At 45.9% G+C, this 19,225-nt stretch overlaps 1 protein-coding gene across 1 annotated transcript; it reads right to left on the reverse strand.

The window, feature by feature from the left end:
- Positions 1-6,533: 6,533 nt before the first annotated feature.
- Positions 6,534-18,517, reverse strand: LOC120942996 (up-regulator of cell proliferation-like). The gene is made up of 2 exons (XM_040356008.1): positions 18,054-18,517; positions 6,534-11,385 (listed from the first exon to the last, which is right to left on the reverse strand). The coding sequence occupies exon 2, from the start codon at positions 11,378-11,380 to the stop codon at positions 6,659-6,661; it is 4,722 nt and encodes a 1,573-aa protein (XP_040211942.1). The 5' UTR covers positions 11,381-11,385; positions 18,054-18,517; the 3' UTR covers positions 6,534-6,658.
- Between the last annotated feature and the right edge of the window lie 708 nt (positions 18,518-19,225).

Raw genomic sequence — 19,225 nt, forward strand, 5'->3', positions numbered from 1 at the left:
GCATTTTTCTCGTCATGAAAAACTGTCGTGTGTACGTGGCATTACCCTCACAGTTTAAATCTAAAGGGGCAGATCCACAAAGAGAGTACGCCGGCGTATATACTGATACGCCGGCGTACTTTCAAATTTCCCGCGTCGTATCTTTGTTTTGAATCCTCAAAACAAGATACGACGGCATCTGGGTTAGATCCGACAGGTGTACGTCTTCGGATCTTAGATGCAATTCTTCGGCGTCCGCTGGGTGGCGTTCCCGTCGTTTTCCGCGTCGGGTATGCAAATTAGCTATTTCCGACGATCCACAAACGTACGAGCGGCCGTCGCATTCTTTTACGTCGTCTCTAGTCGGCTTTTTCCGGCGTATAGTTAAAGCTGCTATCTGGTGGCGTACTCAATGTTAAGTATGGCCGTCGTTCCTGCGTATAATTTTAAAAATGTTATTTCGTTTGCGTAAGTCGTCCGTGAATCGGGCTGGACGTAATTTACGTCCACGTCAAAACAATGACGTCCTTGCGACGTCATTTAGCGAAATGCACGACGGGAAATTTAGGGACGGCGCATGTGCAGTTCGTTGGGGACGCACTTCATTTAAATGAAACACGCCCCCTACTCACCGCATTTGAATTGCGCGCCTTTACGCCGCGAGAGATAGACTACGCCGCCGTAACTTACGCCGCAAATTCTTTGTGGATTCGAAGCTGGGAACAGTAAGTTACAGCGGCGTAGCGTATCTCACATACGCTGCGCCCATGCAATTGTTTGTGAATCTGCCCCAAAGTCTTAAAAATTGTGTTTTAGCTGTGGTCAGATCCTTTTTTTTTGCTAGGTTCACACCCCTCATTTTGTGATTGGGCATTTTTGCAAGCTTTTTCTGTGCACGTTTTTGAGAGACACGCATAGGGCAGCCCATTCATTTCAATGATTTGCCCCATGCGTAACAAATTTGCCAGAGTGGCTCATTTGATCTACTCACGTCAGGCCTGGTCCCTCCTGGGCCTGACCACCAACATTCCCCAGGGTCTGTCCACTGGCCATCCCAGAAAGAAAAAGAACGGAGAGGTGGTAACTCGAGGGCCCATGCGCCCAAGGGACAGGGCCCCTTGGGACACCTGGGCCCCCTACATCTGTATGTGCTTTACCCCCTGATGGTGGCCCTGGTTCTGAAACACAAAAAACATGCACCTGCTCGCTGCATTTGGGGTGCCATTAAAGGGGTTGTAATTTTTTTCCCCCCAAAATATCTTCCTTTACCTTAGTGCAGTCCTCCTTCACTTACCTCATCCTTCCATTTTGCTTTTAAATGTCCTTATTTCTTCTGAGAAATCCTCACTTCCTGTTCTTCTGTCTGTAACTCCACACAGTAATGCGAGGCTTTCTCCCTGGTGTGGAGTGTCATGCTCACCCCCTCCCTTGGACTACAGGAGAGTCAGGACACTCTCTACGTTGCAGATAGAGAAAGGAGCTGTGTGTCAGTGGGTGTCCTGACTCTCCTGTAGCCCAAGGGAGGGGGTGAGCACAACACTCCACACCAGGGAGAAAGCCTTGCATTACTGTGTGTAAAAACGCTCTAACGCTGATATACGTTGCTCACCAGTGTTTTTAACGTTTTTGATCCATTGAAGAAAAAAAAAAACGCTTAAAAACGATAACGCAGAAAAACTTTGAGAAGGTGAAATAACTCACTACACCATCCCCAAACCCCTGGTCCCCTGTGCACTTACCACCTTGGACGATTGCCTTTTACTGCCCCCGCTAGCAGATGTAGCAGTCCGGAAATATGAAAGCTGTGTTTTTCTGTACTGCACTGTTCTTTCTTCAGGAACATCGGGGTGGCTCAGAATCATTCTTATTGATCAGTGTGGTCAAGTGTCTTTCATTTCAAAGCTTAACCACTTACCCCCCCCCCCCCCCCCCCCGGACCATATTGCTGCCCAAAGACCAGAGTACTTTTTGCGATTCGGGACTGCGTCGCTTTAACAGACAATTGCGCGGTCGTGCGACGTGGCTCCCAAACAAAATTGGCGTCCTTTTTTTCCCACAAATAGAGCTTTCTTTTGGTGGTATTTGATCACCTCTGCGGTTTTTAGTTTTTGCGCTATAAACAAAAATAGAGCGACAATTTTGAAAAAAATGAATATTTTTTACATTTTGCTATAATAAATATCCCCCAAAAATATATAAAAAAACGTTTTTTTCCTCAGTTTAGGCCGATACGTTTTCTTCTACATATTTTTCGTAAAAAAAAATCGCAATAAGCGTTTATTGATTGGTTTGCGCAAAAGTTATAGCGTTTACAAAATAGGGGGTATTTTTATGTCATTTTTATTATATATTTTTTACTAGTAATGGCGGCGATCAGCGATTTTTTTTTTCGGTACTGCGACATTATGGCGGACACTTCGGACACTTTTGACACATTTTTGGGACCATTGGCATTTTTATAGCGATCAGTGCTATAAAAATGCATTGGATTACTATAAAAATGCCACTGGCAGTGAAGGGGTTAACACTAGGGGGCGGGGAAGGGGTTAAGTATGCCTGGGTGTGTTCTAACTGTAAAGGGGGGGGGGGTGGCCTCACTAGGGGAAACACTGATCCTCGGTTCATACATTGTATGAACCGAAGATCAGCATTTCCCCCGCTGACAGGACCGGGAGCTGTGTGTTTACACACACAGCTCCCGGTCCCCGCTCTGTACCGAGCGATCGCGTGTGCCCGGCGGCGATCGCGCCCGCCGGGCACACGCACGGGAGTCGGGGGCGAGCGGGGGGCGCGTGCGCGCCCCTAGTGGCGGCTGGGAGAGAGGACGTCATACTACGTGCTCTCGCCCAGCCGAGCCACCTTGTGGACGTATAACGGCGGTGCGCGGTCGGCAAGTGGTTAAATGAACAAGCTGAAGATGGAAGCTGATTGGTTACAATGCACAACTGTTCCAGATTCTGCCCACTACTGTTTTGATACCCCCCCATGTGTTTTGCAGAGAGCATATCAAAAGCTGTTTTCCTTCAGGTGCTCTCTCTTTCTCAATGATAACCCTGTCTGAACAGAACAGGCAGGGAAGGAGAGGAACCACTCCTCTGATTTACTCAATTGCATGTGTAAATTTGAGCTTGAACTATTGAACTCTATAAACAACACTTTTTTTAGTCGAACAGTAAAGAATATCACTGCTGGGAGGGGAGAATGTGGAACCAGGCTACTAAATCACTGCTGGGAGGGGGATACTGAGCTGGTAAATCACTGCTGGGAAGGGGAACTAAGGCCCAGATTCTCGTAGAATGGCGTAAATGTCGGCGGGGCGTAACGTATCTCATTTACGTTACGCCGCCGCAAGTTTTACAGGCAAGTGCTTTATTCACAAGTTGCGGCGGCGTAGCGTAAATCACCCGGCGCAAGCCCGCCTAATTCAAATTAGGCAGGTAGGGGGCGTGTGGTATTTAAATAAAGCGCGTTCCCGCACCGAACGTACTGCGCATGCGCCGTCCGAAAAATATCCCAGGGTGCATTGCTCCAAATGACGTCGCAAGGACGTCATTGATTTCGACGTGAACGTAAATGGCGTCCAGCCCCATTCACGGACGACTTACGCAAACGACGTAGATTTATAAATTTCGACGCGGGAATGACGGCCATACTTAACATTGCTTGCCCCTCATATAGCAGGGGCAACTTTACGCCGGAAAAACCTAACGTAAACGTCGTAACTTCAATGCGTCGGCCGCGCGTACGTTCAGGAATTTGCGTATCTAGCTAATTTGCATACTCGACGGGGAAAACGACGGAGGCGACACCTAGCAGGCAAAAAAAAATGCATTTAAGATCCGACGGCGTAAGAGCCTTACGCCTGTCGGATCTAATGGATATCTATGCGTAACTGATTCTAAGAATCAGGCGCATAGATACGACAGCCCAGATTAGGACTTACGACGGCGTACATGGCGTTGTGCCGTCGTAAGCCCTTTCAGAATCTGGGCCTAAGTTGCTAAATCCCTGCTGGGAGGGGGAAATGAATGAATGAGTGACTTAGATAGCGCTACACATGCAAACTGAATCGCCTCTAGGCGCTTTTTGCAGCCAGTGTCTTTCTGGCTGGTGCGGTCACTTACCCCGTAGGATCTTGACACAGTCGTACACACATATACTGGGCCAATTTGGACAGGGTCCAATTAACCTACCAGCATGTTTTTGGAGAGTAGGCGGAAACCCATGGAGACACAGGGAGAACATGCAAACTCCAGGCAGATGGTGTCGTGGTCGGGATTTGAACCAGTGACCCTTTTGCTGCTAGGTGAAAGTGCTAACCACTACACAACTGAGCAGCTGAATCACTGCTGGGAGGGGAGAAATTGGAAATTGAGCTGCTGAATCCCTGCTGAGAGGGGAAATGGGGAGCTGAGCTGTGGAGCCAATGCTGGGAGAACATGCTTAGAGAACAACTCGAAGGACTTCGGTGTCTCAGCTCTGAGCCAGAACCTTGTAAAGAATTAGGCATATAATACATTTATTGGAAATAAAAAGCTTTTATTCTGTGTTTTCATTCTTACATAGGGGTAAAGTGTTCAATGATAATTAAAGAAGAAGCCCCTCAACCCACAAACACCTGCCCCTGTAGGCTGTGGATTGTGTCGCCTTTCCGCAAAACCCAAAACTAGCGACCGCCCAACCTCAAATTGTTGCATTTGTTTGTTTTTTTTTCATTTTTAAAATCAGTATAACGGAAAAGTAAAAAAAAATAAAAAATAAAAAAAAATACTTGTGGTTTTAATCATTTTTGGCATATAATTCTTCATGTTTAACATATCTGTGAATGTGGCAGGTGCGAGTGGATTGTCCTTATTACTTTAGGCTAAAAAGGAGCCTCTTTACAACACGTGATCTCAGAAAGTTGGGAGGTATGACCAAACCGGATTGGTATCAGTGCTGAAATATTTGCAGTTGTGTTTAGTTTTTTATTCAATGGCACGCATTTTAGAGTACTGGTATTTACAAAGATCAAAACTGACCCGATTGGTTCGGGTTAGAAATGCACTCTCAAGGGCCCAGATTCACAAAGCACGCCGACGTAAGTGCAAATGTGCGCCGGCGTATGTGTGCGGCAGACCCACGAACCAACATGCGCCTAAAAACAGGCTACACCCCGCCGACGTAGGGTGGGCGCACATATGGTCTGGACGCATGGGGCTGCTCCCATTGATTAGCCATTCAAACATGCAAATGAGGGAAATACGCAGATTCACGAATGTGCGTGTGCCCAGCGCATGCCACGCGAGAAGCAGCATTAACGAAAATTTAAAAGTTTTGCCTATACTTTTTTTTTTTTTTTTCCACATCAGTCTCAAACCAGGAAGCGGGACAGCGAGACATGCTCACGGTAAATCCGCCCTTCGCGTCTTGTCTATGGTCTCACATCACGTGTGGTTTATCCAATTTTATATATTTATCTCTTTTTTTTTATTTAATTTTTTTATATTATTTTTTGTTTCTCTTTTATTATTTGTTGTTTTTTTGTTTTGTGTGTATATATATATATTTTTTTTTTTCCTTTAACTATTTATCAAGAAAAAAATCTCTTTTAAACATTATTGATTTTAACCCACAATACATAGAAGGAATCCCGCCCCTGAGTTACTACTCTTCTTTCGTCTTTTGTCCCCCCCCCCCCCACATCTCCCATCGGTTCTGTCTGTCACTATTTAAATTTGAATTCTCTGGGCCAGATTCACGTAGATCAGCGGATCTATAGATCGATCTACGTGATTTAAGATCCGTTCCCGCAAGCTTAAGAGGCAAGTGGCTAATTCACAAACCACTTACCTCCAAACTTGCGACGGCGGATCCTAAATCCCCCGGCGGAATTCAAATTCCGCGGCTAGGGGGAGTGTACTATTTAAATCAGGCGCGTTCCCGCGCCGATTTAAATGCGCATGCGCCGTCCGGGGAATTTCCCGGCGTGCATTGCTCCCACTGACGTCACTAGGACGTCAGTGGTTTCGACGTGAGCGTGACTTGCGACGCGCGTGTTTGTGAATCGGCGTACGCAAACGACGTTAGAAAATTCGAATTCGACGCGGGAACGCTGGCTATACTTAACATTGGCTGCGCCTGATAAAAGCAGGGGTAAGTATACGACGGGTACGCCGCTACGGAAACGTCGTAAGAAGACTGCGTCGGGTCCGCGTACGTTCGTGAATTTGCGTATCTCGCTGATTTACATATTATTTATCGTAAATCAGCGGGAACGCCCCCGGCGCCATTTTTAAATTGAAAAAAAGATCCGACAGTGTAACACAGTGTAACACTGTCAGATCTTAGCCCTATCTATGCGTATCTGATTCTATGAATCAGGCGCATAGATAGGACCAGTGTAAGTCAGAGATACGATTGGTGTATCAGGAGATACACCGTTGTATCTCTTTGTGAATCTGGCCCTCTGTTTCTATCTGAGTCTCACCTATCTATTTCTACTTCTACTTGAAGTTTTTTCTCTGTTGCCTTAAATCACATCCTGCTGATTAAAAAAGAAAAAAAGAAAAAACTCCAGGTAAACCGGATTCATTCACATAAATTTGATTTGTTCATCTTTTTTAGCCCATGAAAATGTGTTAAACATACAGAAAAGTTTGGAGACCCCTGATTTGGATTCGAGAATGAAAACAGTTCATCATGAGTTTCCAGGTTCTTTCATACGATAGGACTCCTTTAGGCTCTCAATGGCTTGCTCTTTGGTTATGTCATACCATTCTTCGGGAAGGTGTGCAGGGTTAGCTTTGTATTCCTTTGCAAACTCTTTGTTGAACTCTTTGAAAACGAATTTCCAGTAATCGGAGGCAGAGATGCTTGGATCTGGCTGAATATTCCATTCTGGGTAAAATGTTCGGTACTCTTTGTACGGATGAAGTTTCCACTCCGTGTCCGAATTTTTGAAGGACCTTTCGCTGACCACATCAGTAGAGCAAAGCGCTGAGCACAGTACTTGGGAATTAATAAATCTGTAACATCCTAGACCTTGAGGTCGATGGACAGTGGCAAAGTGCTCTGTGTGCTCAGCACACCCGGCCTCACAGGGGACTTTACAGAATGGACACTGCTTCCCACAGCCAATAACCTTCTTAAACAATTCATCTTCGGGTTTGAGGGTGAGTTGCGCCAGGAGAGACTCAATGCTGAGGGATCCTATTTCTGTTAGAATATCATCTTCTGTTTTCGAAAGGTAGAAATTGATATCAGCAGAGAACTCACTGACAGATGCAGAATTCTGAAAAATGATCAGCTTAATGTTGTCCGGCGATATTACCAAATCCTTTTCTAACTTTTTACGGATCTGGGATAGAAAATCGGACACGTTATTACTTTCTAGAATTTGGGCATCCTGCAAAGTTTCTCTCACCTTCTTAACAATGGAAAGGGTAATGTTGGACAGTAAATTTCCCAAGCATTCAGGTTCTCCGTAGCTTTCTTTGATAAACTCCAAAATAGTGTTCTTGACGAATTGCTCATAATTGTTAATATACTCCACATACTGTTCAAATTCACCATATTGGATCAGTTTGTTGAGCACACAGTGCTGGAAAAATGTCCGACTCATGTATTTCTTGTTGTCTGTGCCGTGAAGTAGGTCATTCACGATCTCTTTCCCAAGGTGATTGCTCACATATTCAATTATGGCTGGTTTGAGACATTGCTGGTAGAACTGTTTTGCCCTGTTCTTGCACTCATCCTTCTTTTGGAATACATTTTTGAATATAGAAAGATAATGGGATCTGGCAGTTTGAAGACACAAGAATGGGTCGTTCTCTTCAACAAACTTATCATGTATCTCCTGGAACCTTTTAGCTGCTCTGCCAAGAACAAGGAGTTTGAGGTCAAGTTCGAATTGGTCGGTAGTGTGAAGCATCTCTACATCCCTCTGTCTTAGTCTATGATTACCCATGCTTAGCAAATCTGTACAAAACGTATCATCGTAATCATTGCCTGTACTAGCCTTTTGTTTTATGTAGTCAAAGCATTGGTTTGTTAGATCATCGGCTATCTTTTTTATTTTATAGTAGCAGTCAGTTTTGTAAAAATTGTTATAACCTGCTCCCTTGTTACCTCCTTGTTGTTCGCTCTTTTTGTACCACTGAAGGTCAATGTGTTCATCTTTCTCTACAAATGAAACATCAGCATATGTAGAAATCTTTCCGATTTTTAGTAATTGTTTATTTATGAACCCGCTCTTGTGCTTCATCTCCTTCTGCAACTGTTGGAGCATTTGTTTGTCGACATCTTTTCTCTTCATGCGATGGATTTGAAATCCTTTTACCGTTTCCTCCCATATATCTTTAAACCTCTGTTCTAATGCCTTCTCCCCAATCTTTTGTTCTTTTTCCTTGCACAAGTCCAAGAGGGAACTAACTTCTGCTTCGATTTTTGCACTACAGTCATCCTTCAGATCCTGTATCTTAAATTTCGTCTTCTGGATACGAACAGCTTCCCAGAATTTGGCATGCCACTCTTCATAAAGTGCCCTTCTAAGAACGTTTATACTTTTAAAGAAATCGTCTCGGTGCTTTTCCACCAGATGTGCATTTTCCAGTTCACTTTCAAAATATGAATTCAGTGAGTCCTGCATTTTCCTTTCCAATTCGTTGAGCTTTTCAGGCATGGACTCGTTGAATGTGATCATCAGGTCCTCCAACATTTCATTTTTCTGCTGATTTTTGATGGAATTCAAAAACTCCGTCATCCTGCTATACATCTCTTTGCGAAAGCTCCATTCCAGTTCTGAATATCTTACAGACAGTTGATCATACGCATCCGCTACCAAACTGTTTCTGAAGCTGAAGATAAATTTTTCATGTTTCACTGCTGTCCACAAGCTTTGTAGCCACTTAAGAAACGTTGGGATATTCTGTGGTTTCTGAACCTTCATCTTCATGAACTGAAGTAAGTATTTTTTTAGTGAAAGAATTCCTTCACTGTATCCAGTATTTACTGGAGCCATAGGTGGAACCCCATGCCACAGACCAGGAATGTACCAAGTGTGTTCATTGAGATCGTAATCCATGACGTCATTGAATGATGCAAATCCTTCTAGCTTCTCCATTTTTGCTGCAGCTTTTGTCATTTCATTCAGATGCTCCAGGAGTGTCTTCCTATGTCTAATATTCATGACATGGGCGGAAACATCACTCACATTCTGATGTATGAACTGGCAGTTGGGTTTCTTTCCAATTCCTTTCATCCGAAGAAAAGCATGGACTACAATCTGTAAAATATCTTTCATTTCTGTTGTGTTTTCCATAGCTAAATTGACTATGGTGATATCGCTCAACCCAACGACCAACGTTGCCAACTCATTGTCATGTTCATAACTGTCCTCCAGAGAGGCTAGCTCAGGAGCTTTCAACCCCTCTGTGTCAATCACCAGAATGAAGTCACAACCCAGCTCTAGTTTGAAGTTCTCTTTAACATTCAGAAGAGTCATGAAGGCCCCTCGTGTACATCGTCCATTGGCCACTGGAAACTGCAAACCAAACATGGTGTTAAGAAGCGTGGATTTCCCTGTACTTTGCACTCCCAGCACTGTAATTATTCTCATTGTGCATCTCTTTCCTGTTTTGATGTCTAGCTGATTGAAAACATCTGATATCCACTGTACTGGAATGCTTGAGGTGTCTCCATCAATCAGTTCCAATGGAAACCCTTCTAGGAGAAGATCAGCAGCTATCCCTGGAAGGTTACCAAATTTTTCTTTCAATTTGGAATGACTTTTAACAAAAAACTGTGCCTCGTGCATCTGTCCCAGTTCACGCAAAAAGTTTTCAATACCAAGAGAGCTGTCCGTGATTTGGCGGTCAATGCGCTTGAGTTCTGCTATGTTGCTGGAGTATTTTATATATTCGGCCTGCAACTCTGACAAATTTGACCGAGCAATATTATCAAGGAAGAGCTTCATCCACTTCAAGAAATAAAGCTTTTCTGTTGAAGAAAGCTCAATAAGAGCTTCTAGGAATGTCTTAATGTCTCCTTGAAGTTCCTGCTGCCTCTGTTGGTTACGTAGCTCTACGCATTGTGTGCCCAGCTTTGACTTATATTCTTCCACATCCAGGTCGTTCGTTTTTTTCATCCGACATATTTCCTTCTCAATTTTCGTAATGTTTTTCCAGAGATCCCTCTGCAGAATCAGTGTTTCTTTTTTATACCGTGGTACATCCTCTATTGTTTTACAAATTTTCATAGCAAGGTCTTTCGCTTTTTGACATTCCCCGGAGCTCTCATCTACCAAAATCCCAAATTTCTTTGAATCTTTTTCAAGATCTTCCAGATGTCTCTTGTTAGAAGAATTCTTTGTTAAATTCATCATAATGCTTTGTATTTGCTTTACAATCTCAGCCTCGTTCATTGATGAATCTTTCACTAAAATGTTGTTCTTCTTCGAGTTTAGGAATGCAGGTATCTTTTTTTCGGTCTCTTTCATTTTCTCCCTAACAAATTGGCCTTTTTGCGGACAAATAACAAAGAAATAGTTGGGGTTGCCTTGTGCCAACCTTTCTAGAAATTTGCAGTGGTTTTCCTGGATGTCTTCGGAGAAAAAGAACACAGCAGTGGACATGTTTGTTAGAAATCTGAATTGCTTCTCGTGGGAAATAAGATCTCCACGCAGATTTGTGACAGCCACAGGCTCTTGAAATACATTTGAGTGTTCACTCCCACCCGGAAAGTACCAGGAAATTTCGAGAAGACCTTCTGAGATGGTTCTAGGACGATAACCACACTCCATGTCCTGATGTACAAAGAAGTCATAATGAGTGTGCGTGGGGCTCAGAATCTTATTGAGAACTTTAGACTTTGATAGGCTGCAGTTGCCCAGTCTCACAAAGGAGAAGATAGGCATCGAGATGTTAGTTATATTTTCTTCTCTAAAGCCTTTGGATCTTAATAACAAAGGTGGTCTCCATCTCTTTATGATGTTTCGCATGGCCCACAGCACGAAGGTGCAATCTGAACCATCGCTAGCAGGGATCAGCAGGGGGACTGCAAACTGGCAAGTAGACATTTTGGTTACAATTTCTTGCTGTAGAAAACTGTCTGAACAATTCATTACAGCACACAGGACATCCAGGGGATGGACAGAATAGTTTGAAGCTCTAGATGACGCTTCAAACGCCTCAAATAAATTTCCTTCAGTGAAACCAGCAGAGGCCTCTTCCTCAAACTCATCCAGCCTTGTGTTTCGAGCTGTTCCATCCAACGCAACGAGTTTCCTTAGGAAGCTCCATGATGGTATTGTCTTCAATGAAGAACTGTCTTCATCCTTGTTGCTTATACACAACACTTCTTTCAAGGTCAGCTTGGAGTTCTCGTACTTTTTCAGATGAAGCTTTGCTAGAAGCTCATCCATTTTGTCTGTTTTTAAAAAAAAGAAATAAAAAGATAAACCAATTAGTGGCATAGATTACACCTAACACTTTATTTTAAACCTTTCATGTCATCTTATGGCAGGATAGGCATGGGCAGAAGAACACAGGGATATGCTTTAACCACTTAAGCCCCGGACCAATATGCTGCCTAAAGACCCAAGGGGTTTTTACAGTTCAGGACTGCGTCGCTTTAACAGACAATTGCGCGGTCGTGCGACGTGGCTCCCAAACAAAATTGACGTCCTTTTTTCCCCACAAATAGAGCTTTCTTTTGGTGGTATTTGATGACCTCTGCGGTTTTTATTTTTTGCGCTATAAACAAAAATAGAGCGACAATTTTGAAAAAAATGCAATATTTTTTACTTTTTGCTATAATAAATATCCCCCAAAAACATATATATATTTTTTTCCCCTCAGTTTAGGCCGATACGTATTCTTCTACCTATTTTTGGTAAAAAAAATCGCAATAATCGTTTATCGGTTGGTTTGCGCAAAATTTATAGCGTTTACAAAATAGGGCATAGTTTTATTGCATTTTTATTTTTTTTATTTTTTTTACTACTAATGGCGGCGATCATCGATTTTTTTCGTGACTGCGACATTATGGCGGACACTTCGGACAATTTTGACACATTTTTGGGACCATTGTCATTTTCACAGCAAAAAATGCATTTAAATTGCATTCTTTATTGTGAAAATGACAGTTGCAGTTTGGGAGTTAACCACAGGGGGCGCTGTAGGAGTTAGTGTTCACTTAGTGTGTGTTTACAACTGTAGGGGGGTGTGGCTGTAGGACTGACATCATCGATCGAGTCTCCCCTATAAAAGGGATCACTCGATCGATGCGCCGCCATAGTGAAGCACGGGGAAGCCGTGTTTACACACGGCTCTCCCCGTTCTTCAGCTCCGGGGAGCGATCGCGACGGAGCGGCTAGAAACGAATAGCCGCGCCGTCGTCCCGGATCGCTCCCCGAGGCTTACCGACCGCCGCATGTAACGGGGGGGGTCCCGATCGGACCCCCGACCCACGTCAAGCAGAGAACGTACAGGTACGTTGATGTGCCTGTCCGTGCCATTCTGCTGACGTATATCTACATGAGGAGGTCGGCAAGTGGTTAATGATAGCATTTAACCTTTTGCAAAACATGCAAAGCATATTTCTATTTAACCACTTGCCGACCACTGCACGACTATATACTTCAGCAGAATGCCTCGGCTCGGCATATGGACGTACCTGTACGTCTCCTTTAAGAAGCGGCATTGTGGGCACGCGCTCGTGCGATCTCCGTGAGTGTGACCACGGAGATCGACGGGAGTCCCGCGATCGTCTCACTGAGAGGAAGAATGGGGAAATGCTGATGTAAACAAGTATTTCCCCATTCTTCCTAGCGACAGGACACTGATCACAGCTTCCTGTGTTCGGGAGCGGTGATCAGTGTCGTGTCACACGTAGCCCACCCCCCCCTCACAGTTAGAACACACTTAACCCCTTCAGCGCCCCCTACTGGTTAACCCCTTCGCTGCCAGTCACATTTATAGCCAGATTCAGAGAGAGTTACGCCGGCGTATCAGTAGATACGCCGTCGTAAGGCTGCTTTCACATTGCAGCGTCGAGCCGCGGTGACGGTATAGCCGCGCTATTTGTAGCGCGGCTATACCATCGTGTTTACCGCGATATTCGGGCGCTAGCGGTGAGGTTTTAACCCCCGCTAGCGGCCGAAAAAGGGTTAATACCACCCGCGTTGCGGGCGGTATTACCGCGCTTTCCCATTGATTTCAATGGGAAGGCGCGGTATAGGAGCGTTGAACACACCGCTCCTATACCGCGGTAAAGATGCGGCTAGCAGGACTTTTGTTCCTGCTAGCGCACCGCTTCAGTGTGAAAGCCTTCGGGCTTTCACATTGAACACTACAGGGCATGATTTTTCATGCGGTATAGCAGCGCTATTTTTAGCGCTGTACCGCATGAAAAACGCCCCAATGCGAAAGGGGCCTAACTCTGAATCTGCGCCGTCATAAAATTAAGTGTATTCTCAAATTGAGATACACTTAAATCTAGCTAAGATACGACCGCGGGCGCCCTCGTATCTTAGCTGTCTATTTAGGCCGGCCGTTAGGGGCGTGTACGCTGATTTACGCCTAGAATGCGGAAATCAGCGAGATACGCCTATTCACGAACGTACGCTTGCCCGTCGCAGTAAAGATACGCCGTTTACGTAAGGCGTTTTCAGACCTAAAGTTATTCCACCAAAAAGATGGCGCAGCCAATGTTAAGTATGGACGTCGGAACCTGCGGCGAATTTTTAAATTTTTACGTTGTTTGCGTAAGTCGTCCGTGAATGGGGCAGGGCGGAATTTACGTTCACGTCGAAACCAATAAGTCTTTGCGGCGTCATTTGGAGCATGCGCACTAGGATATGTCCACACGCGGGGCATGCGCCATTCGTTCAAAACGTCAATTACGTGGGGTCATGATTCATTAGCATAAAACACGCCCACCTCTTCACAATTTGAATTAGGCGCGATTAGGCCGGCACATTTACGCTACGCCGCCGTAACTTAGGACGCAAGTGCTTTGTGAATACAGTACTTGCCTCTCTAACTTACGGCGGCGTAGCGTATATGAGATACGCTACGCCTGCCTAACGTTACGCTCATCTACGTGAATCCAGCTATTACACAGTAATAAATGTATTATTATAGCACTGATCACTGTATAAATGTGAATGGTCCCAAAATAGCACCAAAAGTGTTCAAAGTGTCCGCTATAATGTCGCAGTCACGATAAAAATCGCTGATCGCCGCCATTACTAGTAAAAAAAAAATATTAATAAAAATGCCATAAATCTATCCCCTATTTTGTAAACGCTATAACTTTTGGGAAAACCAATCAATAAACGCTTAATGCAAATTTTTTACCAAAAATAGGTAGAAGAATACGTATCGGCCTAAACTGAGGGAAAAAAAAATATTTTTATATATTTTTGGGGGGATATTTATTATAGTAAAAAGTAAAAAATATTGCATTTTTTTCAAAATTGTCGCTCTATTTTTGTTTATAGTGCAAAAAATAAAAACCGCAGAGGTGATCAAATACCACCAAAAGAAAGCTCTATTTGTGGGAAAAAAAGGACGCCAATTTTGTTAGGGAGCCACGTCGCACGACCGCGCAATTGTCAGTTAAAGCGACGCAGTGCCGAATCGCAAAAAGTGCTCTGGTCTTTGGCCAGCCAAATGGTCCGGGGCTGAAGTGGTTAAAGTAGTTGTAAAGCCTGAAGGTTTTTTAGCTTTCAGGAAGCAGGTCCCCCGCAGCCAGCGTTTGCCAACATCAGTATTTTTACTGGCAGCCAATAAAAAAAGGGTACTTTTTCCCTGCCAGTAAATGCCATTCACAGGAAAAGGTTGCCAGTAAAAAATATGGCTGTGACGTTCGGCCGAGACCATCCAAGTGGCTGCCACAGTGTGGTCGGGCAATGCTGGCAGGGGGGGGGGATGGGTCTGGTGGATGCGGTGCCTGGAGACACAGGATACCCCAGCTGTGCCGCCCCAGGCGCCAGGTCGCTAATTCTAGTTGCAATTGCAAACTGGTGCCCGGGTTTTGTCGAACCCTGAGATATGAGGTCTTATTGTTAGGTATCTATTTACTTGGTGCAACTTTATCTTTCAGCAGTAGGTTGCTCCAGGTACCTGGGCAGCAGTAGGTTGCTCCAGGTGCCTAAACAGCAGTAGGTTGCTCCAGGTACCTGGGCAGCAGTAGGTTGCTCCGGGTGCCTGGGCAGCAGTAGGTTGCTCCAGGTACCTGGGCAGCAGTAGGTTGCTCCAGGTACCTGGGCAGCAGTAGGTTGCTCTGGGTGCCTGGGCAGCAGTAGGTTGCTCCGGGTACCTGGGCAGCAGTAGGTTGCTCCGGGTGCCTGGGCAGCAGTAGGTTGCTCTGGGTACCTGGGCAGCAGTAGGTTGATCCGGGGAAATGGGCAGCAGTAGGTTCCCCCTGGGTGCCTGGGCAGCAGTAGGTTGCTCTAGGTCAGGGATCCTCAAACTACGGCCCTCTAGCTGTTGTGGAACTACACATAAGGCATTGTAAAACTCTGACATTCACAGACATGACAAGGCATGATGGGAATTGTAGTTCCTGAACAACTGGAGGGCCGTAGTTTGAAGATCCCTGCTCTAGGTGCCTCGGCAGCAGTAGCTGTAACAGATTGAGTACTCTGAGCTCTATAAAACTCCCAGGCTGTTGCTCCGGGTGCCCGGGCAGCAGTAGGTTGCTCCGGTGCCTGGGCAGCAGTAGGTTGCTCCAGGTGCCTGAGCAGCAGTAGGTTGCTCAAGGTCAGAGACCCTCAAACTACGGCCCTCCAGCTGTTGCGGAACTGCACATCCCATAAGGCATTGTAAACCTCTGAAATTCACAGACATGACTAGGCATGATGGGAATTGTAGTTCCTGAACAACTGGAGGGCCGTAGTTTGAAGATCCCTGCTCTAGGTGCCTCGGCAGCAGTAGATGTAACAGATTGAGTACTCTGGGCTCTATAAAACTCCCATGCTGTTGCTCCGGGTGCCCGGGCAGCAGTAGGTTGCTCCGGGTGCCCGGGCAGCAGTAGGTTGCTCCGGGTGCCCGGGCAGCAGTAGGTTGCTCTGGGTGCCTGGGCAGCACTAGGTTGCTACGGGTACCTGGGCAGCAGTAGGTTGTTTCAGGTGCCTCGGCAGCAGTAGGTTGCACTAGGTGCCTCAGCAGCAGTTGGCTGCCCTGGGTGCCTGGGCAGCAGTAGGCTGCTCCGGTGCCTGGGCAGCAGTAGGCTGCTCCGGTGCCTGGGCAGCAGTAGGCTTCTCCGGTGCCTGGGCAGCAGCAGGTTGCTCCAGGTGCCTGAGCAGCAGTAGGTTGCTCCGGGTAACTGGGCAGCAGTAGGTTGCTCCGGGTACCTGGGCAGCAGTAGGTTGCTCCGGGTGCCTGGCAGCAGTAGGTTGCTCCGGGTGCCTGGGCAGCAGTAGGTTGCTCCAGGTACCTGGGCAGCAGTAGGTTGCTCTGGGTGCCCGGGCAGCAGTAGGTTGCTCCTGGTGTCTGGGCAGCAGTAGGTTGCTTGGGGTGCCTGGGCAAGCAGTAGGTTGCTCCAGGTACCTGGGCAGCAGTAGGTTGCTCCGGGTGCCCGGGCAGGAGTAGGTTGCTCCTGGTGTCTGGGCAGCAGTAGGTTGCTTGGTGTGCCTGGGCAGCAGTAGGTTGCTCCGAGTGCCTGGGCAAGCAGTAGGTTGCTCAAGGACAGGTAGTTAGGTTCCTGTGTTTGTAGCTAGACACCCAACGTGGCAAGGGTTTGGACCCTACAGACCAATACTGGGATGACATTAAAGTTTACGTGCGAGTAAAGGCAGGTGTCCCAATACTTTTGGTAATATAGTGTATGTAAAGCGCTGCGTAAATTGTTGGCACTATAAATACCTGTAATAAATGTGTTCAAAAAAGTTTTTAAAAAATTGTCTCAGTATACAATTGGTTAAACAAGAGAAATAATTGTGGACTGACGCAGCTCAACTGATGTTTACAGAGAGAACATTTCCTGTTGGAGACACACCCAACTGCAGCGCACAGGAACGCTCATTAATAAAGACACAACGCAAAGACCACTGAAGATGTGCAAACCAGAGAATCCCGAAACAAAGTATCAGATCTCATTATCCCGGAAAATATCAATTGTGATCGGCTGACCACTTTAATCAGAATTCTGATCAATCATCATGGGGTGGCCGCCTCATCCCTTTAAAAATCAAACACATGTGAATTTCTCAGGTTCGGAGGAAAATTTAACGCACATAAGGCGCTAAGTGAGTTTAATTACCACCTTAATCAGCCACAGAACCTGTGTAATTAATATGGGCCAGATTCAGAAAGATCCGCGGATCTTTCTGCTGGCGTAACGTATCTTATTTACGTTACGCCGCCGCAAGTTTTTCAGGCAAGTGCTGTATTCACAAAGCACTTGCCTGTAAAGTTGCGGCGGCGTAGCGTAAATCGCCCGGCGGAATTCAAATTCGGCGGGTAGGGGGCGTGTATCATTTAAATTATGCGCGTCCCCGCGCCGAACGAACTGCGCATGCGCCGGCCCGCGACTGAATCCCAGTGCGCATGCTCCAAATGACGTCGGCAATTCGTCATGCTTTCGACGTGAACGTAAATTACGTCCATCCGTATTCGCGAACGACTTACGCAAACTATGTAAAAAATTCAAAACTTGGCACGGGAACGACGGCCATACTTAACATTAGCTACGCCTCATATAGCAGGGGTAACTATACGCCGGAAAAAGCCGAACGCAAACGACATAAAAAAAAAGCGCCGGGCGGTCGTTCGTTTCCGAATCGGCGTAACTCCTCATTTGCATATTCCTCGCGTAATAATACGGAAGCGCCACCTAGCGGCCGGCCTGGAATTGCAGCCTAAGATCCGACGGTGTAAGTCACTTACACCTGGCGGATCTTAGGGAGATCTATGCGTAACCTGATTCTATGAATCAGGCGCATAGATACGACGGCCGAACTCAGAGATACGCCGGCGTATCTCTTTTCTGAATCTGGCCCTATGTGTTCAGGTTTAAAGGAATGAGGTTGCAACCCTAATTATTCAATAGATACAAAGTTAACTGAAGAGTGATTTTATTCTACTTACCCCGATGCACAGCGATGCAAAGATTTGTCTATCAGGCTGACGGGATCCGGTGGAGAGTCTCAGGATGCAGAACTTCGGGACACGACGGGATCGGGCGACTCCGTCTGCTGACTTTTCGACTTGAAAAGGGATCAGGAAGAAAAGTGAAAGCAGCAGAGGAGCGCAGAATATTACTTTCACTTTCTGTTCTGCTCTGCGGAGCGCTGCGCCCTCTGGTGGTGGCCTGTAAAAGTTTTACCTAAGTGAATAATTCCGGGAATCGCTGCACCCCTTGATCATCTTTATTGTGTTTTATAAAAGCATCACAGACGTAACAAATGGACAGGGGTTCACGACCAATTACAGAGCTTCCTCAACCCGTAAAAGAGTCTTGTATATCAACTTGAGAAATACGTTTCAAGTTTAACCCTTTCGTTGCCAGAACCGTTTTTCCGTCTTCTTGCACATGTGTTTAAAAAAAAATTTACTTAGAACCCCCAATATTATATTATATATATACCATATTTGCCGGCGTATAAGACGACCCCCTAATTTTCCAGCCAAAATTTTGGTTTTGGGATATACTCGCCGTATAAGACAACCCCCTTCCTTCTAGTCATGCCTCGCCTCACGGTGCCACCACTACATGCCAGACTGTGCCCCATTACATGCCAGACTGTGCTCCATTACATGCCAGACTGTGCCCCATTACATGCCAGACTCGCTGTGCCCTTACCTTATCCTAAGACATGCAGAATCGCGGCCGTCCATTTTTTCAAAAGCCGCGCCTCCTACGTCTTCTGTTCCGTGATAGGCGGAACACTCAGCTTTCCAGGAGGCACTGTGTTCAGTGTTCGCCTATCACGGAGGCCTTCTAGTCCTCCGCATGAAATGGTACGTGTTTCCGACGTGAAGGCTCCTAGTTTCACTGTCTGGGATCGATTCTCCAGGAACGATGTGAACCAGTGTAGATTCTCGTCTGCTACTCCGGCTACTTCTGTGAGGTGAGTTAGCAACATTTTGTGGTCAACTGTGTCAAAAGCAGCACTAAGGTCCAGCAGTACCAGTAGACATGATTATCTGTCGTCTGCTGCTTTAAGGCTGCATTCACATCTAGACGGACGAAATCGCGGCGTTTTGTCGCCGCAAATCGCGGTAAAAATAGCGGCGTTTTGTACCGCGATTTGCGGCGA

The sequence above is a fragment of the Rana temporaria genome, chromosome 6, assembly GCF_905171775.1.
Source record: "Rana temporaria chromosome 6, aRanTem1.1, whole genome shotgun sequence".
Taxonomy (NCBI): Eukaryota; Metazoa; Chordata; class Amphibia; order Anura; family Ranidae; genus Rana; species Rana temporaria.

Bases quoted from the DNA above. Each gene is read 5' to 3' on its own strand.
- LOC120942996 (XM_040356008.1), bottom strand. From the start codon at position 11,380: ATGGATGAGCTTCTAGCAAAGCTTCATCTGAAAAAGTACGAGAACTCC.